General features: G+C 41.4%; 1 protein-coding gene across 1 annotated transcript in view; it reads right to left on the reverse strand.

Annotated features, from left to right (window-relative positions):
• DCHS2 (dachsous cadherin-related 2) overlaps positions 1–22190 on the reverse strand; it is a 109314-nt gene that overhangs the window by 21874 nt on the left and 65250 nt on the right. Inside the window, exons 6-13 of the mRNA XM_056855047.1 lie at positions 20627–21643; positions 18393–18580; positions 16484–16583; positions 10500–10657; positions 8071–8911; positions 5819–6058; positions 1619–1753; positions 917–1126 (exon numbers count right to left, since the gene is read on the reverse strand). Coding sequence (XP_056711025.1) covers positions 917–1126; positions 1619–1753; positions 5819–6058; positions 8071–8911; positions 10500–10657; positions 16484–16583; positions 18393–18580; positions 20627–21643 — 2889 coding nt within the window. The remainder of the gene's footprint in view (positions 1–916; positions 1127–1618; positions 1754–5818; positions 6059–8070; positions 8912–10499; positions 10658–16483; positions 16584–18392; positions 18581–20626; positions 21644–22190) is intronic.

Here is a 22190-nt window from a genome sequence, read left to right on the forward strand (position 1 = left end):
ATCGTTGTCTCCTCTGATTGGCAACTGCTTTCCAGGGTCTCAGGCAGAGAAGATCTCTCTCAACAATTGCTTTCTAACATCTGGCAGATGCCCGAGACTGGAACTTTCTGCATGCAAAACAATTCTGCTTTGAAACTGTTCAAAAGTGGCCTGTGTTTTTTTTTGGGGGGGGCAAAATAAATAAAGTGTGCTATAGCACTGAGCCACAGACATTTTTTTTCCATTTAATGAGATCCAAAATCCTCAATATGTTTTCTTAGTAGGGCAAAGATATTTTTTTTAAAGACAGGCACATATTTGGTTACAGAACAGATCAGTGGTGAACAGCAGAAATCTATAATCTGAAATATAATATGTATCAGAAAACCATCACTCAGCTCTAATACCTCTTTGGACCTGCGGACTAACAAAAATGGCAAAGCTAAGGAATTATCTTGCCCAGAATTTCTCATCTTGCAAGCCATACTGGCTGCAGGGGATACACTTATCAACATTTTTACAGACAGGCCTTACAGACAGCACAAGGAACACTGCTTGCTTGAAAGAGAGAGACTACGGCTTCACTCTGGGCTACGCTGAGCTAATATAACTCCTGCAAGCACAGGCCTATTTCCTGCACAACGGGACACAGTGATTTACAGTGTAATCCTAAACAGAGATGTAATGGGCTTAGAAAGGTGTAATTTTGTTTAGGATTGCACTGTTAAGCACAAAGCTATAATAAAACGAGTTAATTGTGCCAAAGAACACAAATTGTAACGTAAATGGAAAATTAAAAAAAAGAAGGCTAAGTAAGATAGCTTTGGATTTCTGCCTTGAGTCTTAGTGAGAACGGCGGACTATAAATGATGCAAATAATAAATAATTTTAAAAACATGTTTTGAAATGTTCGTCATTATAAAGCACTGTGCTTTACCAATGATGTGACATTGCACAGTTCCGTTACTGGCGGCATCCATGTCCACAGCCAGTATCGTTGATATGACTGAAGGCGCTTGATTCTCCAGAATCTGGATCTCCGAAACAGGAAGGAGGAACTTGGGAGTGTGGTCATTTTCATCCAGTATTCTGATGACAACCGATGTTGTGCTGGATAAAACAGGACTTCCACTGTCTCGAACCAGCACTGAGGAGAGAGGCACATTACAGAGCTAGTTTCTAACAACGCATTTAGGTAGTTTGACTGCTCACCAATAATATCAGACCAGCAAACTGAATGTGAGATTCCTCCTAAGACAAAACATAAGCACATGTATTTGAAAATATGGTGGTGTACTTATTTCAGCGAACTGGAGGACAATGAGCATAAGGCATAGTGAATTTCTTCCAAAAAAAACCCCAATGAAAAAAATAACAACCTCTGGCAGTCTTTAAGGAGCGGCTAGACAAACACTTGTCAGGGATGTTCTTGGTCAATCCTGCATTGAGTAGGGGGTTGGACTAGATGGCCTGTATGGCCCCTTTCAGCTCTATGATTCTATTATTCTAACACTTCCATCACAAACACAACTTATACAACATCCATTTAAACTAAATCAGTGTCCAGTGGACCATGTCCAGCAAGGTTAGATGCCAACATAATATGAAGCTTTCCATGTCACATCTCAATTATTTTTACCTTTAATAGTGAAGATCTCTTGAGTTTCCCTGTCCAGTGAAATGGCTGTTGTAATCTCACCAGTATCAGAGTTTATCCGAAAAATCTCATGCCCAGGTCCCGGAAAAATTTCATAATGAAGCAGAGAATTGGTTCCTTAAAATACAAAGCAGAAATCAGTAACATCTAAGTAGATGGACAATGATATTAGTTGCCTTGATACTGGTTTACTAGGTAGCTGCTTGGGTAAATGTTTTGCTATGAAGGGGGCTAGAAATGAACATAATTATCTTTATGGTGTTCCTTGAATGTTATTATCATGTAAATAATACTTTGTTCTATTAAGCAGGCTTAGTGCAGCTTTACAAAAGGACTTAAAATATGAAGTCCAGTGAAATTCTAAAGAGCATTTTCTGGTCTGTCCAAGACCTTACATGCACCTAGTAGGATTTCTCTCTCAGAATATAACACTACAATAAAAGACTCTTGAAACTTTAGATATCAATGAAAGCTGAAAATGTGGCTCCATGACATGGTATTTTTTTTAAAAAAATGCATCCTGTACTTGCAGAAGTAGTCTTCAAGTTCTCAAGAAGAAAACCAAAATCTACAGGTTGTAGATACTGGTTAACAAATCAGAGGGAAGTCAGAGTTACATATGAAGAAAAAGGCCACTGCAAAGTTTGGTAATCCACAATACCAGTAAGTAAATGATTTGATAAATGTAGAAATCCTGAGAACACTTGGGCCAAAAACTTATCCCAAAAATACTCACGGTGGAAACTGGTTCCACAAATAATCAACCCCATTTTTATGCTACTGAACCATACCAACAGTGTTTGTTGAATTCACCAACCCCTTTCCTCAAGCCTTTGTTTAGCTTAGTTACAAATGAATCTCACCATGAGATGATATCACTGAAAATTAGTTTGTTCATCCAAGGATGCTGACTGTTCAGGAAGGTCTGCTTCACTCGTTGAGATCCCATATGGTATTTCTGTCCCCCTCCCCACATAGCCTTTACTTAGAGCAGAGGGAGCCTCAACTACATAGTCCATATTGTATTCCAAACTGCTTGGTTATCGTGTGAGATCATTATCACACCTGAGAGTTGTAGGAGAAAAAGCAACTTATGAAATTTAGCAGCTGCTAGTTTCTTTATACAGCTGTGTGCCTTCTGTATGTTGTGGGAATCTTATTTCCTACTCTCATCCTTTATTGCATCAGAATAAATTGCTCCCATATTTCTTGTGGTCTCAAATGCTCTTTTGAGGAAAGCATGGCATCATTTTCATAAAGTGCTACACAGCAAAATAACTGATGCTATTAACTAAAATGAATTTAATCCTACATTATGAACAAAGAACAGCGAGTGCACATCTTAGGTTACCACATATTATATAAGAACAAGTGGGAACCCGCAAGGACTTGCGGGAGGCATCTCATTTTACCCTCCTCCACTATTTCCTCTTTCCCTTTCCTGAAAGCCCCATACCCTTTCTCTTTTTACTGCTTCCTTCTCTCCTTCTAGGGTTGCCAACCTCCAGATTGGGCCTGGTGATCTCCTGGAATCCCAACAAATCTCCCAGCTGCAGAGCTCAGTTCCCATTTTGGGTTACCAGCTCCAGGGTTGGGAAATTCCTGGAAATTTCAGGATGGGGCTTTGGGATGGTAAGATTTAGGGAGGAAAGCAACCACAGAAGAGTCTAATGCCAAAAAGTCCACTCTCCAAAGCAGCCATTTTCTTCAGGGGAAATGATTGCTGTAATCTGGAGAGAAGTTATAATTCCAGGTGATCTCCAGCCCCCCCCCCCCCAGAGGTTGGCAACCCTAATTCCCCTTAAGGAAATGGCTGCTTTGGAGGATGGAGTCTATAGCATTACAGCCCTCTGAGGTCCCTCCCCTCCTCCCCAAGATGTACCCCCAAATATCCAGGTTTGGAGGAGGATGCTTTGGAGGATGGACTCTGTGGCATTATACCCTGCTGATGCCTCTCCCCTCCCCAAACCCTGACCTCCTCGGACTTCACCACAAAATCTTCAGGAATTTCCCAGCTTGGAACTGGCAACCCTAGTCAGGCCTGGGAAAAGGTCATGCCTCCTCCCCCTGCCTTTTACTAAGGAAAACCAAGCCTGGAATCTGTGGTTGCCTAGCAACAGCCACTGAGGGAGTCTGTTGATTAAAGCTACAGGTGCTCCTTTTATCATTTTCAGGGTTTTTTAAAAAACCCAACACATTTTTTTAGATTTCACATTTTCTTGCAAACCTGGGGCCCTTTTCAGGTTTGTAGAAATATGTGTCTTGCCCATTCACACCTCCAATTACTGGATCTAAGTATCCAAAGATGTGGCCGACTTTTCTATTAGTATATAGATGCAAGAAGAATCTGATGGACCCGATCAATGCATCCCAGCATCTCATTTTGCACAGCAGCCACCAGATGGTCCAGGCTCCAATTCCTAATTGTTTTAAATGGTTTGTTAGATGGCATTACATTCTTGGTTGGGGGGGGGGGTTGCCTCTCTACCAGTGCAGCATGTCGTTTTGTATTCTGGTCTATCTTTTAAGTAGCTCTGTTCACACTGCTGATAGTAAAAATGAATATAAAAGCTGTGCAGTATATTAGATTGGAGGACAGCTCAACATTTCCTCTTCAGATAGTATTTGCATATTACTTCCCTGCCTTTGAGTATGTATACTGCTGCAAATATACAGAAATTCAGGTGAACATCAAATTCCAACATGCTTTTATGTATGTGCTTCGGTGGAAATTATTCCTAAAGCATCACTGCAAGAGAAAATATAGAAGAGGAAGACTCGGTTTTTATACACCGACTTTCTCTACCACTTAAGGAAGCATCAGACCGGCTTACAATCAGCTTCCCTTCCCCTCCCCACAACAGACACCCTGTGAGCTGAGAGAGCTCTAGAGCTGTGACTAGCCCAAGGTCACCCAGCTGGCTTCATGCGTAGGAGTAGGGAAACAAATCCAGTTCACCAGATTAGCCTCCGCCACTCATGTAGAGGAGTGGGGAATCAAACCCAGTTCTCCACATCAGACTCCACCGCTCCAAACCATCATTCTTAACCACTGCACCATGCAGCTCCTATACGTGGGCCAGCGGAGCTGTGGAGAGGGAAAGGACCAGCAAATACAGCTTAGTCAGGGTTAGCTGCCCAAGCTCCACAAGGCCAGCAGCCATGATACTGTGGCTGCCATTGTTTACCCAGTTGTATAAATCTGAGCCCTCTTCTGGAATTGAATTCCTCTAAAACCATATAATCTTTTCGACAGACTAAGATTGTGAAAATATTGTATAGAATAAATTCCACGTGAGCTCACACCATTCTCCTTTTGTTTTTAACGTAGATTTTAACTGGGGGAAATTGTTTAAACTACAAACTAAGCCTTTGTATGATTATGTTTGTTGATGGAAAAAATGCCTGGGATTACAGTGCCCCACTCTGGCCAAATGAGATTAATGCATGTCCTTCCTGGCAAACTGATTTTGAAACAGTAAAACCAAGTGGCTTAGGACTTTTCCAGTGACGTCTGCCTTTTTACATTTACCAAACCACATCCAGCCATCAGTTCTATTGATAAATGTGTAGTGAGCCTTATGCATAACCAGCACCTACACTTGGTTGCTGTGTGCAAAGATCTGTAATCAGTTGTGTGTTTGTGTGTGTGAAGTGCCATCAAGTCGCAGCCGACTTATGGCGACCCCTTTTTGGGGTTTTCATGGCAAGAGACTAACAGAGGTGGTTTGCCAGTGCCTTCCTCCGAACAGCAACCCTGGTATTCCTTGGTAGTCTCCCATCCAAGTACTAACCAGGGCTGACCCTGCTTAGCTACTCAGATCTGACGAGATCAGGCTAGCCTGGGCCATCCAGGTCAGGGCCTGTAATCAGTTAACATCACACAAATAGCAGAAAAGGAACAGACCTGGATATCTCTTTCAGAGCTCTTTGCTCGCTCTGTTTTTTTCAGTAGTAGATACAGATGCAGTAATTTAAACAAAACCACTTCTGCATGACTTTAGACCATTTGAGTTAATCCCCAAACAAATTGCTGTTAAAAATATCTAGATCCAGAATTTGAATCAAAAATAATCTTTGGAGTTTGTAACTGTATCAAAAGAAGGAGACAAGAGTGGTGACCCATTTTCTGTATGAAAGAAATATCTTTTTGGGGGTGGGGGGTGGGAGAGAAATGATTACCTGAATCTTTATCTGTAGCTTCTATTTTTATGACAACCTCTCCTGGATCTTTGTTTTCATAGATGGAAGCTTGATATAGAGCTTTTGTAAACACCGGCGGCTCATCATTTACATCAAGAACGATTATCGTCAGAATCTGAGTTGCAGATAGTGCTGGGGTGCCTTCATCTACAGCCACAACGGTCAAATTGTAATACTCTTGGTTTTCACAGTCCAAAGCAAAGGTGGTGGTGAGCAGTCCTATTGTAGGAAGAAAAATGGTCATCTGAACACTGATTTATTCCAGTGCAATTTCTGATTTATTCCACTGCAATCTGTTACTATGGCAATATGTTACTATGGCTTGGACCACACATCATGTCGAACTATGGTTTGCAACAACTATAATTAAGAAGCCAAACATTTGGTGTGAGATTCTAAATGCTCAATAAAAATTCTGTTTATCTTATCGGCCAAAGCTCTGCCCTTGGGAATTCGGTAGTGACGTTCTGAGAATACCACTGGACCACCTGGACGGACAACTGTGGTACGCCAAACCCAGAATGCATGTGTTTTTTCACAGACTTTATACCTGAGCTTGGAGATGAGGCACAAACATTGAGACAGGAGGAGGATATTTGGGTTTGTAGGAGGATTAGAATTAATATGGTTTTTAGCTGGATGCTTGTCATGAAAATACTTGCTGCTGCTACTTATTTTGTTTGTCTTTCTTTACTCTTGTACCCTGAGCCATCCTCAAACTCTGCTATGGAATGAACCTCCAGTGACAGTCATGCTGCCAATAGGAAAAATTTGCTTGTAGGCAGATCACAGCACTGAGGAGTGCATGCTTAGGGCAGCAGTTCCCAAACTTTTCGGGATGGTGACCCACAAGTCCAAATTTACTTGGTACAGTGACCCAATCCAAGGCCGGCCCAAGATTTTTTGGTACCCTAGGCAAACTATGACCTTGGCACCCATCTAGTTCAGCATTCCATTTTCTACAGTGGCCAACCAGATGTTTTTGAGAAACCAACAAATATTATACAAAGGGTGCAGCTGCCACCACTATGAACCTCAAGCAAGCGGCATTCCGACATACACGGCTTTTCATATGGAAGTTACATTCCAGCTTTTGACCACCCTCTCTTTCTCCATTACTCCCTCTAACCGCCCCCCCCCCCAAAGATTCTCCCTCACTCTAGTAACCATCAGGACACTTTTTTCTTGATCAACATGTATATGCAGTGAAGAAGAAATACCAACTAATGTATGGCAAGGAAGATACTGTTTTCAGAATATACAATGGAAAGGGCAGGAGGTGGCCATTAGGGAGGGCCGTCCTGCAAACCGCTTGTTTTGGGTCCCAACCACAGTCTGGGAAACACTGGCTTAGGGAATCACCATGTCTTATCTACTCAGCACACTTCTCTTCTAATGCAGTGGCTTCTGTAGGTGGAGTGACCAATGTACATGTAACTTGTCAATTCAGGTAGCATGGAAGGCCATAGTTAGCACAAACATAATTCAGATTACAGTTTCCAATTCTGATTTTCTGACTGGCCACAAACCATTTGGACATCACATCAAGCCACTGTTAACTTTTCATAACCATGGATTGACATGAAGTATGAACAGTCTTTAAATATTGGCCTCACCTCTACTGTTTATTAAAGTTGATTTCCACAGCACAGAGTTCACAGAGTATGAGACTGTGGGGACCCTGGGCCCAACCTGTGAGAATCCACACAATCACATCTAATTTGCATTTTCTCCTCCCATTGGACCCATTGCAGGCTGGACTGGGGTGCACTAGCAGAAGGAGCTTCAGCCATACCCACCCACCCCAAACAATCTGTTACCCCAAACAGAAATAGTTCAGGAAAGGAAATATTTGCTGTGTTGAAGAAGACCTCTTTCTATATCGTTCTTGTTATATGTGCAATTATTGTGTGTGTTAAGTGCCATCAAGTCGCTTCCGACTCATGGCGACCCTATGAATGAAAGTCCTCCAAAATGTCCTAGCTTTGACAGCCTTGCTCAGATCTTGCAAATAGAAGGCTGTGGCTTCCTTTATTGAGTCAATCCATCTCTTGTTGGGTCTTCCTCTTTTCCTGCTGCCCTCAACTTTTCCTAGCATGACTGTCTTTTCCAGTGACTCTTTTCGTCTCATGACGTGACTAAATGTGCAATTATTGCCATGTTCAAAAGATGTGATTTAAGATACTTCTGACCAAAATCTCATCAGAGCCAATTTAACTTTTGTATCTTACCTGAGGATTTGTCTAGTGCAAACACATGGTCTTCAGTACTTGAGAGAAGATAATATGCAATTTGTCCGTTCCTTCCTTGGTCTGGATCATGAGCAACTATGCAGTGTACTGGGGAGCCTATCTCTGCATCCTCTCTGATGTAGGAAAGAGGTGGTGAAACAAAGGTAGGGTGGTTGTCATTGACATCCAGAATGATTATTTTGGCGGTCAGTGAACCTTGTCTGCGGTCAGTCAAGTTTACAGCTTGATCAGCTGCCACAACTGTCAGGATAACAGTTTGCATCATCTCTCGGTCGAGGGGAACCGCTGTGATTAAGCTACCATAAAAAGGATGGATAAGAAATGGATTTTCAGTGAAGTTATTCCTGTGTATAGAATACTGTACGTTGCTGTTCGGAAAACTGCCATCTCCATCTCTTGCATTAAACCTATACACCAAAGTGCCAACGGGCACGTTTTCCTGTACGCCAATCACAACGAAGTCATTCTGGAAAGAAGGCGAGTGGTCGTTTTGATCTTCAACTTCAACACTGATGAAAATAGTGCCATTTTGTGGAAAACTATTCTGATCGTCGTTAACCACCACTCTAAAGGAGTAGTGAGATGCTGTTTCATAATCAAGTTCTTTGGAAAGAAGAAGATCCCCATAGGAACTGTCAACTTCAAATGGAACATCAGAGTCTTCTTCAGAAATGCTATAATGCTGCTTGTTACTAGTATACAGATGCTGGCCAGGCAGTCTTAGAGAGCCCAGCACCTGTGCAGGCCTAAACTTTTCTTGTATGACAAAATGTCTGATGTTTTGGAAAGAAACAGAACTCCTTTTAGGAAGTGGGATAACCTGAAACAAAAGAATTTAAAAAAAATTCGACTGGTTTGGTATTTCTTTGTAATAAATATATATTTAGACAAGGACATCAGTTATTCACAGTCTGAGCACATACGCTTCTATGCATGCTAATATCTTTCAAGGAATAAATAAAAATCACAACTGTTTACATGCCCAAGAGGATTCTAGTCTAATTCTCTAATTATAAATGTGCAGTGGCCTAGTAACCCAAAGAGCTCCTGAGCTGTAAGCACAACACCTACTATAAACGGCTTAATTTGCCCATCGATTTTGCGGAAGGGTTATTAAATCACAACAGAAATTGCTGTGGTAAGGATTTTTCTAACAGCCTGAAATGCTTCCAGCAGCCACACAGACAGGGAAAAACTAGAGATTATTTAAAACTAACTAAAATTACTGTCATACTGGCAATGCACAAATGATGTAACTAAAGTTCATAATTACCAGGTTCACATTACAAGCTTTGGTTCATTATCCAATCTGAGACAAGCATTAAGCACTGAGAATTCAGCTTGGATTTTTATCCAAGCCAGAGAAAAACTGCTCCCTCCCATCCGCATATCTACCAACCTGGCTATGGGAAGTCCTGCAATACTCCCAGTGATGTAATCAGAAGCACAAAAGAGTTACTGTATTTCAGAACTGGTTGTAGAAAAAACTAATTTCCATTAAAAAATGTAATATTGCTGACTTCAATTTCAAACTGAGCTGGGGAAGAATTTAGGTATCTTTCCAATGTTTTAAAATAGTCTCCAGAGCAGGACTTGAAGAAGGGCGGCCCGTAACTGGGGAAACGATAATCTAGAAATGGGGACGCGCCAGCTCACAAGGAAACCAAAGTGGCAAACCATAAAAGGTTCAAAATTCTTTAATATAGGCTATGATATCTAATATATGCCAAGCCATAAATGCTATTTTATTCAGTTATGTAATTTAGCACTCTCTGGTAGTAAGCTACATGGCAAGAGATTTGCTGCTGTTTCCAAGTGAAAATGCTCTTTTTACAAATGGATCGCTGAGAAATGAGCAAGTCTTCAGCTAACGGAGACCATGAAATTAGAGCTGACCAAAATTTATGGCTTCACGTGAGGTAAGATAGTTTAGCTACAAAAGTGCATGTATTAAACACTTGCACACCTTTGTGGTTTGTCCATCAGGGTGCAAATAATCAACTGTGATGTAAAGAGAGTGCATTCTGAGAAGCACTTTGGTGGATCTTGTACTCTCCTTAAAAAAATCTCTAGTCAAGTCAGCATCAACAGATAAAGAAGCAATCTGATATAGATAGTAAAGATAGTTAAACTTCTTTGCATCTCAGCTAAATTTTCATGTTGCATGAAAAGGTTTATAGCTTTTCTTCTTTTGCTGATCATGTCCTCATAATGGAACAGAAATTATAACTATTCAGGCCACTGTTAATGGCTGACATATTTAAGGTCCGTTAACAAATTTCCTGTTTTCACAACCCACTGAGCAGAGAGACATTTTAACTGGGGGGCGGGGGCTCCAGGCCTGCTTTTCTGCCTCTTACTGAAGACGTTCACTGTGTCCCAAATAGAATACCTGCTTAAGCCAATACCTCAATGTTGATGTCCATTTGTCCTTGAAGCGAAGGGATTCCCTGATCAGTTGCAGTGACTACCATTCTGTAGGCCGACCTCCAATTATATAAAATAGCTTCAGTAGTTCTTAACTCACCACTTCTGCTATCAATCTGAAAGTGACCTAAACTTTCTCCTAGAAAAGATATGTTATCATTGATAGAGCTGGACATTAAGGAAAGTGGTATATAAACAATAACTTGTTAAATACTCATGGGTTAAATATTGATCTATCAAAACCCTACTTTTCTTTTGTTTGCTGTGCTCTCTCAACTCCCACAGCGGCATGAATGTACAAAGTTACCTCCACAGCTGTCTGATTGTCTATGTCGTTATCTTCTAAGTCTTAGAGAGAGCCCCGCTTAAGGTAGCACTGATTTTTTTCACCCTAAGGAGCAAATATTTAACTAGGGTTATAAAATAAGCTGCTACTTATCAACCTCAGTCAGTCTCACAAGTTCCAGTTTGATTGCTTTGGGCTCAGTTGCTTATATACCATGTAAAAGAGAAGGAGTTCCCATTAATAAGCAAACTGTAAGAGCTGCTTCACCCTACCCCGCAAGCCCATTGCGTGTGGGTGCCTCTCAGGAGGCTCCAGAAACAGTGAGGTCCTTTCCCATCATTGGATCTGATTGCTATTCATTTGCCATTCCCATCCGAGATGCATCTATTTCACTGTTGCTTGTGATACAGAAAAGCCAGAGCCAGCTTGCTCTTAGGGTTTCCTGACTTCTTATATTTTATTCTAGCCATTTCTCCTATAAAGATAACAAATCTGTTCTAAATACCCTAAAGGGGAAAAGATGAAATGCACAAAATACTATGAAAAATACAATTTCCCTTAACCTGTACATCAATTGTTTTAAGCTACAGAAATAAATACCCATTTGTGCATTGTGTACCATGAAAAAAGAATATAAAATGTTGAGTGAAAACTCGGCACATCACCCACATAAAAATGGCTTTTCCTGACTTCGCTTTGAAATTATTTCATGTGGGAAATGGTCAACCAGGGATGAAAAACAATGATCAAGCTGAAATATGGTTAATGGAGCAATTCTGTTTTATGCACTATTATATATCACTTTCCTGAATTTGGATTTTAGACTACTGATGTCATATAACACATAAAACTATTCTCTGTTGTGCCAAACAACAGTTCTTTCAGAAGATCCACAAGCAATGTGAGCCAGAAAACAAAGGCTCCATGTCTGAATGGTGAACATTTTGACAGGAATGCCATGAAAACTTCTTCCCTCTTCTTTATTCTCTTCTTTCACTAAATATGGCTGGAGTGGGGAGCTGATCATTTAATTGGGGAAATGACAAAATGGTGAGTATGTTCAACGTTTTCCTCTTTGCTGTTTTCTTCATCTAAATCACCCCTCCCCTCCATCCCTAGGAAGAAGGGAATTGGAAGGCAATCCCCCTGCCCCACAAAGGAAACAGCAATAAGGGATAGTAGAGGAGCATTTCAATTGAGAAAACAGCACAAGCTGGGGAGGTACAATAACTGAGGCCTTTCCCAATCAAACTATTAGTTCTACCCTCTTGTGGCTGCATTGTTTTGAAAAGTAGAATGATCTATCACAAGTGTTCTGACATGTAGATTGGTCCTAAAAGTCATTGCCAGCAAAAGGTTGACCCAAAACAGCCTTGTCATACACTTCTGTCTCTTACCAGCTTAGTATAGTGGGTAAGAGCTGTGGTTTGGAACAGTGGACTCTAATCTGGAGAAAAGGGTTTGATTCCCCACCCCTCCCCATGAGCGGCGGAGGCTAATCTGGTGAACTAGATTTGTTTCCCCACTCCTACACATGAAACCAGCTGGGTGACCTTGGGCTAGTCACAGCTCTCTTAGAGCTCTCTCAGCTCCACTTACCTCACAGGGTATCTGTTGTGGGTAAGGGAATGTGATTGTAAGCCGGTTTGATTCTTCCTTACGCGGTAGAGAAAGTCGGCATATAAAATCCAAACTACTACTCCTCTTCTTCTTCTTAACAGCAAACAAAACTGGTCATATGGGACCCAGTTCTGGTGCAACAGCAAAACTGATTCTCAGCCTGCAAACAGCTGCTAATGCTTGCCCTTGCAAGTACATGGAACCCAGGCAAAGACAAGGGGTCCGCTCCACCCTCATTATGTGGCATCCGTATGTGGTTTTGGAACCTATGAAACTACAGGTGCTGAAGCAACCACTTTCTATTCCATCCTATGTAGAACTAGAAGAGTGTAACTCTGCTTAGGAGGGAACTGTTTGTTTGCCAGACCTAACAGTAAGGGACAGGGATGTAACTGAATGGAACAGCTGCCAAGTTGCAGAGAGCCAGATGGCCCTTCCCTGTCAGCAAAGGCTCAGAGCTAAGGAGCAGAGTTATGCCTACGGGGGACAAAGTCACAGCATGTGCCATTGCAGCAAAAGCTGATTTTAAGGACTGAATTGACTGACTTGCCAAATACAGATTATAGAACTTACAACTGCACGGGAAGCCACTTGTCTATGACATGAGGACATGCATCTACTACCAAGTTCAAACTCCCCTACATTTCCCTGCAGGAAGCTTGTTTGCTTCATTATCCAGCAAGGTTCTGCAAACAATTCCATTTTAACATTTAATTTCAGTGTCCAAATGGTGTACCTTACAATCTGTCACTGTGCAAATGGTTGTTGGAAACAGCCTAATACATTGGTTCTTGTAGGTTATCCGGGCTGTGTAACCGTGGTCTTGACCACGGTTACACAGCCCGGATAACCTACAAGAACCAATGAACTCTGACCGTGAAAGCCTTCGACAGCCTAATACATAGTTGTTTGCATTTGTGTATGAGAGATTAGACTTACGTACAAAGTTTGGTGGGGTATTTTTGTTAGGCTGCACCAAATGGCCTGAATGACTTTTTCTCTCTCTCAAGCACTGATACATTAACCTCACAGGCTACCTTCTGAACAGCTATCAATTCAATTTTTATCCCACCCTTTCTCAAAGGAGCTCAATAGAACATATATTGTCCTCTGTTCCACAATCCATCCTCACAACAACTCTGTGAGATAAGCTAGGCTTGAAGATAATAAGTGGCTCAAAACTACCTAGTGAGCATTTGATTTGAACCTGAACCTCCTATGTCCTAGGAGGGCCAGATATGACATAAATGTCACTTGGTTGGGCCAGGCCGTGCCTCGCCAGCCCAGATCGAGAGTGGGGTGGTGGTGGCTGCCTCAGTTGGTTCGCGGGCCGGATAAGCGTTCTCAAAGGGCTGGAACCAGCTCCTGGACCTTATGTTTGATGCCCCTGCTCTAATCATTTTACAACTGTGGTTGGTTCTCACCATTTTCCAAGTTGTTAACAAGGCTAGGATGCATGTGAATGACTAAACTATATATTTCCGAAGAGGAAATAAAATAATAGTCTGACCTAGTTCACGGAATGCAACTTTGCACCACCAAGCCAAAATTATTCCTCCAGACTAGAGTTTCCCAACTCGGAAATGACCTTAAATGGCCAGTTGAAAACAACTGGGAATTCTTGATAGTTGAGTCTCGGGGCTGGGGGAAAATAGGAATCAGCAGCATCTAACACTTTTGACAACCAATACTTCTCAGGAGGCAAGCTGTGAGCTTCTCCACCAGCGGCAGTCTCTGAACAATTGTGTTCTTCTATAGCATACCCGGGAGGGATGGCGGCATGGTATAGCCCAATCTTGTCAGATTTCAGAAGCTAAGCAGGGTCAGTACTTGGAAGGGAAGCCTCGAAGAAAGACCCTGCAGAGGTAGGCAATGGCAAACTACCTCTGCTTAATCACTTGTCTTGAAAGCCCCTTGCTGGGATAGTCAGAAGTCAGCTGCAACTTGACAGCACTATACACACACATAGCATACCCGCAAGCCTTGTACTGAACAAAGGCCATCTCCTACTTCCAGGGCTTACTGTTCAAGAGGGAAGCACAGAAAATTGGGTTTACATATCCAATTTCTCACAATTAAGAACGGCTATTCTAGTCTCTCTGGAGTTCATAGAGTTTATAATTCTTGCTTTCCTCAAGCATGTGAAGGTACAGAAAGCTTTAGCTCTGGGATATCATTTCTATTTATTCCCTCCCCCATCCCAAAGAAAACAGTAATGAGGTGTCTTGATAGTTTGGTGTGGGTTCTTTCACTAACAAATAATTCTGAAGAAGTGAGCTGTAGCTCACAAAAGCTCATACCCTGCCAAAAAAAATTGTTAGTCTTTAAGGTGCTACTGGACTCTTGCTCTTTTCTACTGCTAGAGACAGACTAACACGGCTACCCATCGTGATTTAACAAATAATTATAACAAGTATACTGTAAACTGTGTGATTTAAGCTCTTCCTATGTAAAAGATAATGGCAAATAAAAAATGTAAAATTTAGCTTATCCAGGAACAACCTAGGCAATTTTCAATTAAAATGCCAATTAGATATTTGATATGCTATGAATGTGCTTTGCTCACGACCTGAGTTCGATCCCAACAGAAGTTGGTTTCAGGTAGCCCGCTCAAGGTTGACTCAGCCTTCCATCCTTCCGAGGTCGGTAAAATGAGTACCCAGCTTGCTGGGGGTAAAGGGAAGATGACTGGGGAAGGCACTGGCAAACCACCCCGTAAAACAAAGTCTGCCTAGGAAACGTCGAGATGTGACATCACCCCATGGGTCAGGAATGACCTGGTGCTTGCACAGGGGACCTTTACCTTTTTTATGAATGACAACTTTCTATAATAATACAGTGCATACAAAATACTGTTATGGCATTCAGATGCAAATCCTCTACAAAGTCCTTTGAAAATTAATTCCAGTAAAGCAGCTGTGTGTGTCTGAAGCAGCAAACAAAAAACAAACAAACCCTGTTTCAAAGACTAAAGCTGCAATCCTATGGACATTTTCCTGGGAGTAAGCTCATTGAATAACACGGGACTTACTTCTGGGTAGACCCGCTTAGAGCACTCCCCAAGTAGTTTATCATGACACAAACAGCATCAGATCATGGTAAATGTGCTAGTCTTTATAGTTCCATAGGATGATTTTTTTTTAAAAAAAAGTTTCCCTCTTTTATCCTCTTGATTAAGGTTTATAAAGATCATAGAACCACTATTTTAGTTTACTTCTGAATAAAATTTTTTATAGTGTATGACTGCGTCACTTCAGCAGAAAGGAAAGACATCTATTGGACCTGCAATGTTTGGAAAAGAAGTTCAGAAAAACTAAAACCAGGCTTTAAAAATGTCTCGTTCGCTTCCTACTTTTACTACATTTTTCACATAGCAAGAATAAAGATAAACATAACTTTGCTGCAGAACACTATCAGGCAAACATTCCATCAAACAAAGGATGAAATAGGATCTATAGAACACAAGCTCCATTGTTTGCACTGATTATCTTTTGATCCCTTCCTCAGACCAATAGCTACATGAAGATTTCAAGCCAGTCATGGGAAAGGCTAGATCATTTTTCCACTGGGATATCAAAAACATTTATCTACAGTTAACAAAACCCTAACATACTTTAGTATCACCATTGTCATCGCCATTTCCCCCCATGACTGAACTGCTATCTTCCCTTGAGAATTCTGTGAGGGCAGAAAAATGGGATGAAACCCTCAAGAGCAAGGGATACAAGAGTGACCTTTCAAAGGCAAGGACGTACAGAGCTGGACAGGATATGAACATGGTTCAAGCCATGCAAATTACAGGAAAAGTCTGAAAACTAGACATTTTATGATACTCCCTCCCCCACACTTTTAATTATCTCATGTAATGGAAAGCTGTGGGGCTTCCCCTTCACACATGTGAACCAGTCTTAAATGGGAATAGAAGGATTTGGATAGAAGCCAAAGCTGTATCCATGCTTACCGAGCACAAGTATGAACAATTAGAGGTTGACTGGCATCTTTGTCCCATAAATTGCACTTAATTACTGTATTTGCCCTTGACAGGTTAGGAATTCTTACCTGTTGACAGTGAATATGACACCATCCCATTGTTTCCGGAATCCAGATCCTTGGCATGTACAGTGGCAACCAGTGTCCCTGCTGGCTGCCCTTCCAGTACCTAATGTCAAATAATTTGTTTACAACTGAATCTTACAAATTGCAAAGGCTTCAAAATTAAATTCATAATAGAAAGGAAGCAGCTGAAACTTAAATGCTCTTTGGAGCTGAGAGGTCTGCTAAAGGACCCCAACCACAGTTACACAGCAGCTTTCTTTCTATGGCTTCCCTGTACCTTGGCACCTTCTGGCCAATTCTCAAACCTGACCTTCCATGCCATTTAATATCTAACTTTGGACAAAATAGGATCTCCCAAACAGATTCATTCTATTAAGATTACAATTAAAGTACACCTTTTAAAAATTAATGTTCTTTCTTAAAGCATGGGTCCCCAAACCTTTTGACCCTGTGAGCACCTCTGGAATTTTGACACAGGGTGGTGGGCGCAACCATAAAATGGCTGCCACAGGAGGTAGAGACACACACACAAAGGAAGCCCAAGTACAGGAGGAAAGAAAGGTAATTTTAAAAATACACTAGAAAAGAGGAGCGAAAGAGAATAAAACCAACACAGTAGTGACAGCTGCTCATGAAACCATTAATCTGCCCAGCCAATCAGATCTTCAGTGGCCAATCAAAAGCCCTGCTGGGCAAGAGCCCCAAATGGCATCACCCACTTTCTAAAAACCCTTAGCAGGTACCATGGTGCCCATAGGAACCACCCTAGGGACCCCTGTCTTAAAGTAATGTACTGATATGGTCTTAAACCATTTCAGATAATTGGTGATTTAATGAGCATTGCTACTCTTGATGCTCTAGAAAGTTCAATTTCATACAAATCCAAAATATCTGGATTGCCTACAAACTTAAACCCCGAGTTATGCTATTTGACTTTGACGGGAGTCAAGAGAATTCCTATCTCCATGAAAAACGCATACATAAATCTGAGTTTTCAACATCAACTGTGGAATACGGCAACCAACAAAATACAACAACACACTGGCAAGATTTATTCATAAGGCTGGATGTTAAAAAGCAAAAACAGAGGAGGGGGGATATTAGCTCTGCTTGGTAACTTGACTATGATTGCCGGTCACAGGACAAGTAGATAGGTAGGTACAGATTTATTGTATATAGCCAAAGGCCATTACAATCAAGTAGATACAATCAAATCAGATTCAACAAGAAAACAGTTAAAATCAAGTACAAAAATAAATTTACATCAAATACAAGTGTTGTCTAGTTTAACTGCAATGCTGGCTCGAATTTTCCTAGCCGCTAGGGCAAAACGAGACATATTGTAAGTAACAGCAGAGTCAGTATTGGACAGGAGAAAAGAAAGCTTCTCCTGGTCACTAAAACAGCTAATCTTGGGCACAGGACAAGTAAAAGAGCACTATTCTCACATATTCTCCCTGACTAGTTCATCACACATTTCCTTAATTATTAGATTCGAGTTCAGTAGCACCATAGAGACCAACAAGAGTTTCAGGGTATAAGCTTTCGAGAGTCAAAGCTCCGAAGGCTTATATCCTGAAACTCTAGTTGGTCTCTAAGGTGCTACTGAACTCGTGTTCAACAGGGCTACCCTGTGAAACTTCCTTAATTTTGTCTCAAATTCTAGCCAGATTTCACTCCAAACATGTCACCACAAGATGGTGCTCAAAACAAATTAATAGAGTTATTGGATGCTGCTGCGGGACGAGACACGTCTTCGGCCTGCTGTAGGAGTAAGCCACACTGGATGGACCGCACACTCCGCTGAAATATTCTCTTCGCCGTGCTATCCTACATTAACAAAATCCGCACATGGGACAGAGGTGCCTTTTAAAGTCAGAAACAAAAATAGTCTAAAGCAACAACTACAAACCTTGATGCTGAACTCTGCTCCAGAGGGAAACTGAGGGAAGCAGGGATGGTTATCATTGACGTCAGTAACTGAAATATAGGCCGTTACTGTGGCATTTTGTCGAGCAGCACCATGGTCAGTCACTAGTACAAGCAGTTGATGGTGAGCTTGTTGCTCGTAGTCTAATGCAACCCAGTTTATAATTTCACCTGCAGAACAAGTAAAGGAAACAGAACTATGGGCTGTACACAACACACTTTAATAAGCCGCACAGATCATACTCCATTAGCTACTTCTGTCACTTGGCATGTGCACTGCACAGATCCTTGCAAGAACCCGTCACTCAGAACTGATTTGTGCATTCCTGGGGTCATTATAATCTCGCTGTACTCCAAGCAACTTTATTTCATGTACCAAAAAAAACAAAAACTTTAAAGCCAGGTGGCCATTTTAAAGAAGCCAAAATAATCTCCCTTCCCTGCCTACGGAAGAAAAGAATGAACATTGTTTTGCTTTTAGGCCAACTAGCTGACTTATCACATACTAGGGACCTCTCAGATCAGAGCATTTTTGGAAACTAGCAAGCATTTTCTTCCTTTTTCAATAAGACAAAGGATAGTCCTCAGAGTTGAAATCACTTGCTTGAACATCTGGACTTTATCCCAATTTTGTGGGTGTCTCTTAAAAAAAAACTGTTCTGTTGGAGCTGTAGTAAATGGCTTTGATCTCATCATTATCTCTCCAGACCCATCTTTAGTAGCCATTTTTTAAAACTCATTCTCCAGATGGTGAATACTACAGCTTTTGTGCAGTGCACAGTCTCACGTTCCACATCTGTGAAGTGCAATGACTCTCTTGCCAGCTGTTTCATCACTTGTGCTTGATTTCCATTCCACATTCCTTTTTGCTTGAATTTCAACCATTTTATTTTACCTTGTTAAAATAGCTGGCTTTGTTTATCTTGGAGTAGGCATCTGATTTTATAGTTTTCACCTATTTACAATTGTGGTACAGAATTATTGCACATAGGATCCCACCTTGAATTTCTGGGAGCGCCAGGAGGGGGGCATTTTAAATGATTTCCCCTCCTACAGGAGATCTCTGATCCCCCACTATTCCTGGGGGCCCTAGTCATCCAGAAGCAGCATTTTGGGCTGCTGAAGGAGAGGGAATTGGTGAAAATTACCCCCTTGCACTTGTGGAGATTCTAGGCAGGATCCAAATCACACAGTGCAACCCTAAGTAGAATTACACTCTCCTAAGTCCATGAGAAGCCCTGACCTGGATGGTTCAGGCTAGCCTGATCTCGTCAGATCTCAGAAGCTAAGCAGGGTCAGCCCTGGTTAGTATTTGGATGGGAGACCACCAAGGAAGTCCAGGGTTGCTGTGCAGAGGAAGGCACTGGCAAACCACCTCTGTTAGTCTCTTGCCATGAAAACCCCATAAAGGGTCGCCATAAGTCGGCTGCGACTTGAAGGCACTTTACACACACACGAGAAGGGTTTTAGGATTGCACTAATATTCATACTGATGTCCTTCATTAATGTCTAAGGCCACAACGACAAGAATCCTAGCTGTATCTACGGCAGAGTTGAAGGAAATAAACATTACGTATAAATACAGCCACTACTTTAGCATCAGTCCTAAAGTCAATTGCTCAGATGGATTTTATATGTGTAACTTACATAAAAGAAGACAGGGCTACTCTTTGTCACCTGACTTTGCACTTTTGCAGGAGTTTTGGGGGTCTCCATTGGTACTAACTTTAAATGTCTTTGCTGGCTGTTTGCAGCTCTTTGTCTTATGATACAGAGTTTTAAATTGATCCCTGCTTAATTATAGCAATAGGTTAAAAATTAAAAACATTGCATTTTATCTACTAGCCTGATATTTACAAATCTTTTACATATCTTATCAGTTCACTGTATGAAGGTGTGACCTCAAGCCCCATCTGCGATAGCTGAATTTAGGGTTCAGTCTGACAGGTGGAGACCACTTCACATCATGCTATCTATGCTCTAATGGCATTTAAAACCTCAGCCTTCTCAGAGGGGGATCACAAAATTGACTTAATAGGACAGTTAATGCCACTAAAAAAAGAAAATCCACAGTCAGATTGTTCCTTTCTTTGTGTATCTGATTATCTCACTGCTTGCGGTCCTAAATTTGGAACTGCAACACGTTTATTCACAAAAGAGGTATATTTCAATCATTTCATTTCAGAACAACATGGGAAAGATTGTAAAATATATTACCCGTGTTGGAATTGATCTTGAAATATTTTCCATCAGATAAGAGGAAATAAGAGAGCTGCCCATTTCTCCCAGAGTCTTTGTCAACTGCTGTGAGTATGCCAACCACACCTTGGGGTAATGAACTTTCTTCAATTTCAAAAAAATAGACATCACGCATGAACACAGGAGAATTGTCATTTTCATCAAGGACATTAACAATTACTGATGTACTTGCATTTTGCCCTGACGTATCCATTGGGCTAGTGACATAGGCTCTAAAACTGCATGATTGAGTTAGTTCATAGTCTAAGGGATTTCGTAGGTAAATACTGCCTGTTGTTGGGTTGATTCTAAACGAAGCAGAATCTGTGCTATGCTCTAAAGAATATACAAATACCCCAGGGGTATACTGTGGATCTAACATCCGGGCTTGTACTTGAAGAATGAGGGTACCCATGGAACATGTCTCTCTGACATCCACATGATAGACCAAATTTTCAAAACTCAAGGTGGGGCGTCCCTTCTGTTCATCAACAATCACAGTCAAGATCATCAAAGAACTCAGAGGGGGACTTCCATGATCTTCAGCTGCAATGTGTACCGTGTGCTCTTTCTGCTTATCAGCAACCAGAGTCCTAGAAAGATACAGCACTCCAAGATCTGGATCAACGGTAAAAACACCTGATTGATTGCCTGCAATAGTGTACTGGATCACTCCATTTAGCCCACTGTCTTTGTCTTCCGCATGAGCAATGTACAGAGCTGTGCCAGATACTGTGCTACGTGATATACGTATCTTATCAGATTTTGTAACGAACACCGGAGGGTTGTCATTGACATCTGTCACGGTTATGTTGACCTGAGCATTGCTGTAGACAGGGGAGCTTCCCAACTGTGACTGCACCGTAAGAACTGTATGGCAATGGGTTTCATGGTCAAGCTGTTTTTTGGTGCGGATAATGCCATTCTGAGAGTCAATAGAGAATCTTCCGTAGGGATCACCAGAGGAAATTGTGTATGAAATTGTTTCCAAGAAATCTGTAAGAGGGACAAAGCACAGACAAAGTCAGGCATCTGGTTGTTTACGGGCTCCACTTAACAGAATACACTTTTGAATGTCTGCAAAATATATGACATGGCAGTACTAACTGAGCAGAACAATTCAAAACCCCTCTACAGATGTTTGTTTCCTGAGCCCTCGTTTTCCTTGCTGGTATCTCTGGAGTGCAGCGGAGAAATGGATATTCCACAGACTCTACTTAAACGCTAGCCCATTTACAAGATCTGTATTTTCACCCCATAGGTGTGATTAAACTTTATGAAGAAATCAATATCATTTCTCTCAAATAAAATATGATGGAACTTTTTGCCAACTAGGTCATGTTAAACAGAGAAATTCTACACTAAGTGAACACACAAATATTCCATTGCACATAATTTTAATACCTCAATGTAGCTGTTGTTGGAAACAAGTGATCAAAGCCTGAACCCAGAGTACAAACTAAGGGGTTATAATGTACTTAGAGTATTGGGAAGGTTGGTAGAGCCTCTCAAAGATAAGAAAAGGAATGCTTTATAGGAAACC

This window comes from Euleptes europaea, chromosome 9, assembly GCF_029931775.1.
Source record: "Euleptes europaea isolate rEulEur1 chromosome 9, rEulEur1.hap1, whole genome shotgun sequence".
Taxonomy (NCBI): Eukaryota; Metazoa; Chordata; class Lepidosauria; order Squamata; family Sphaerodactylidae; genus Euleptes; species Euleptes europaea.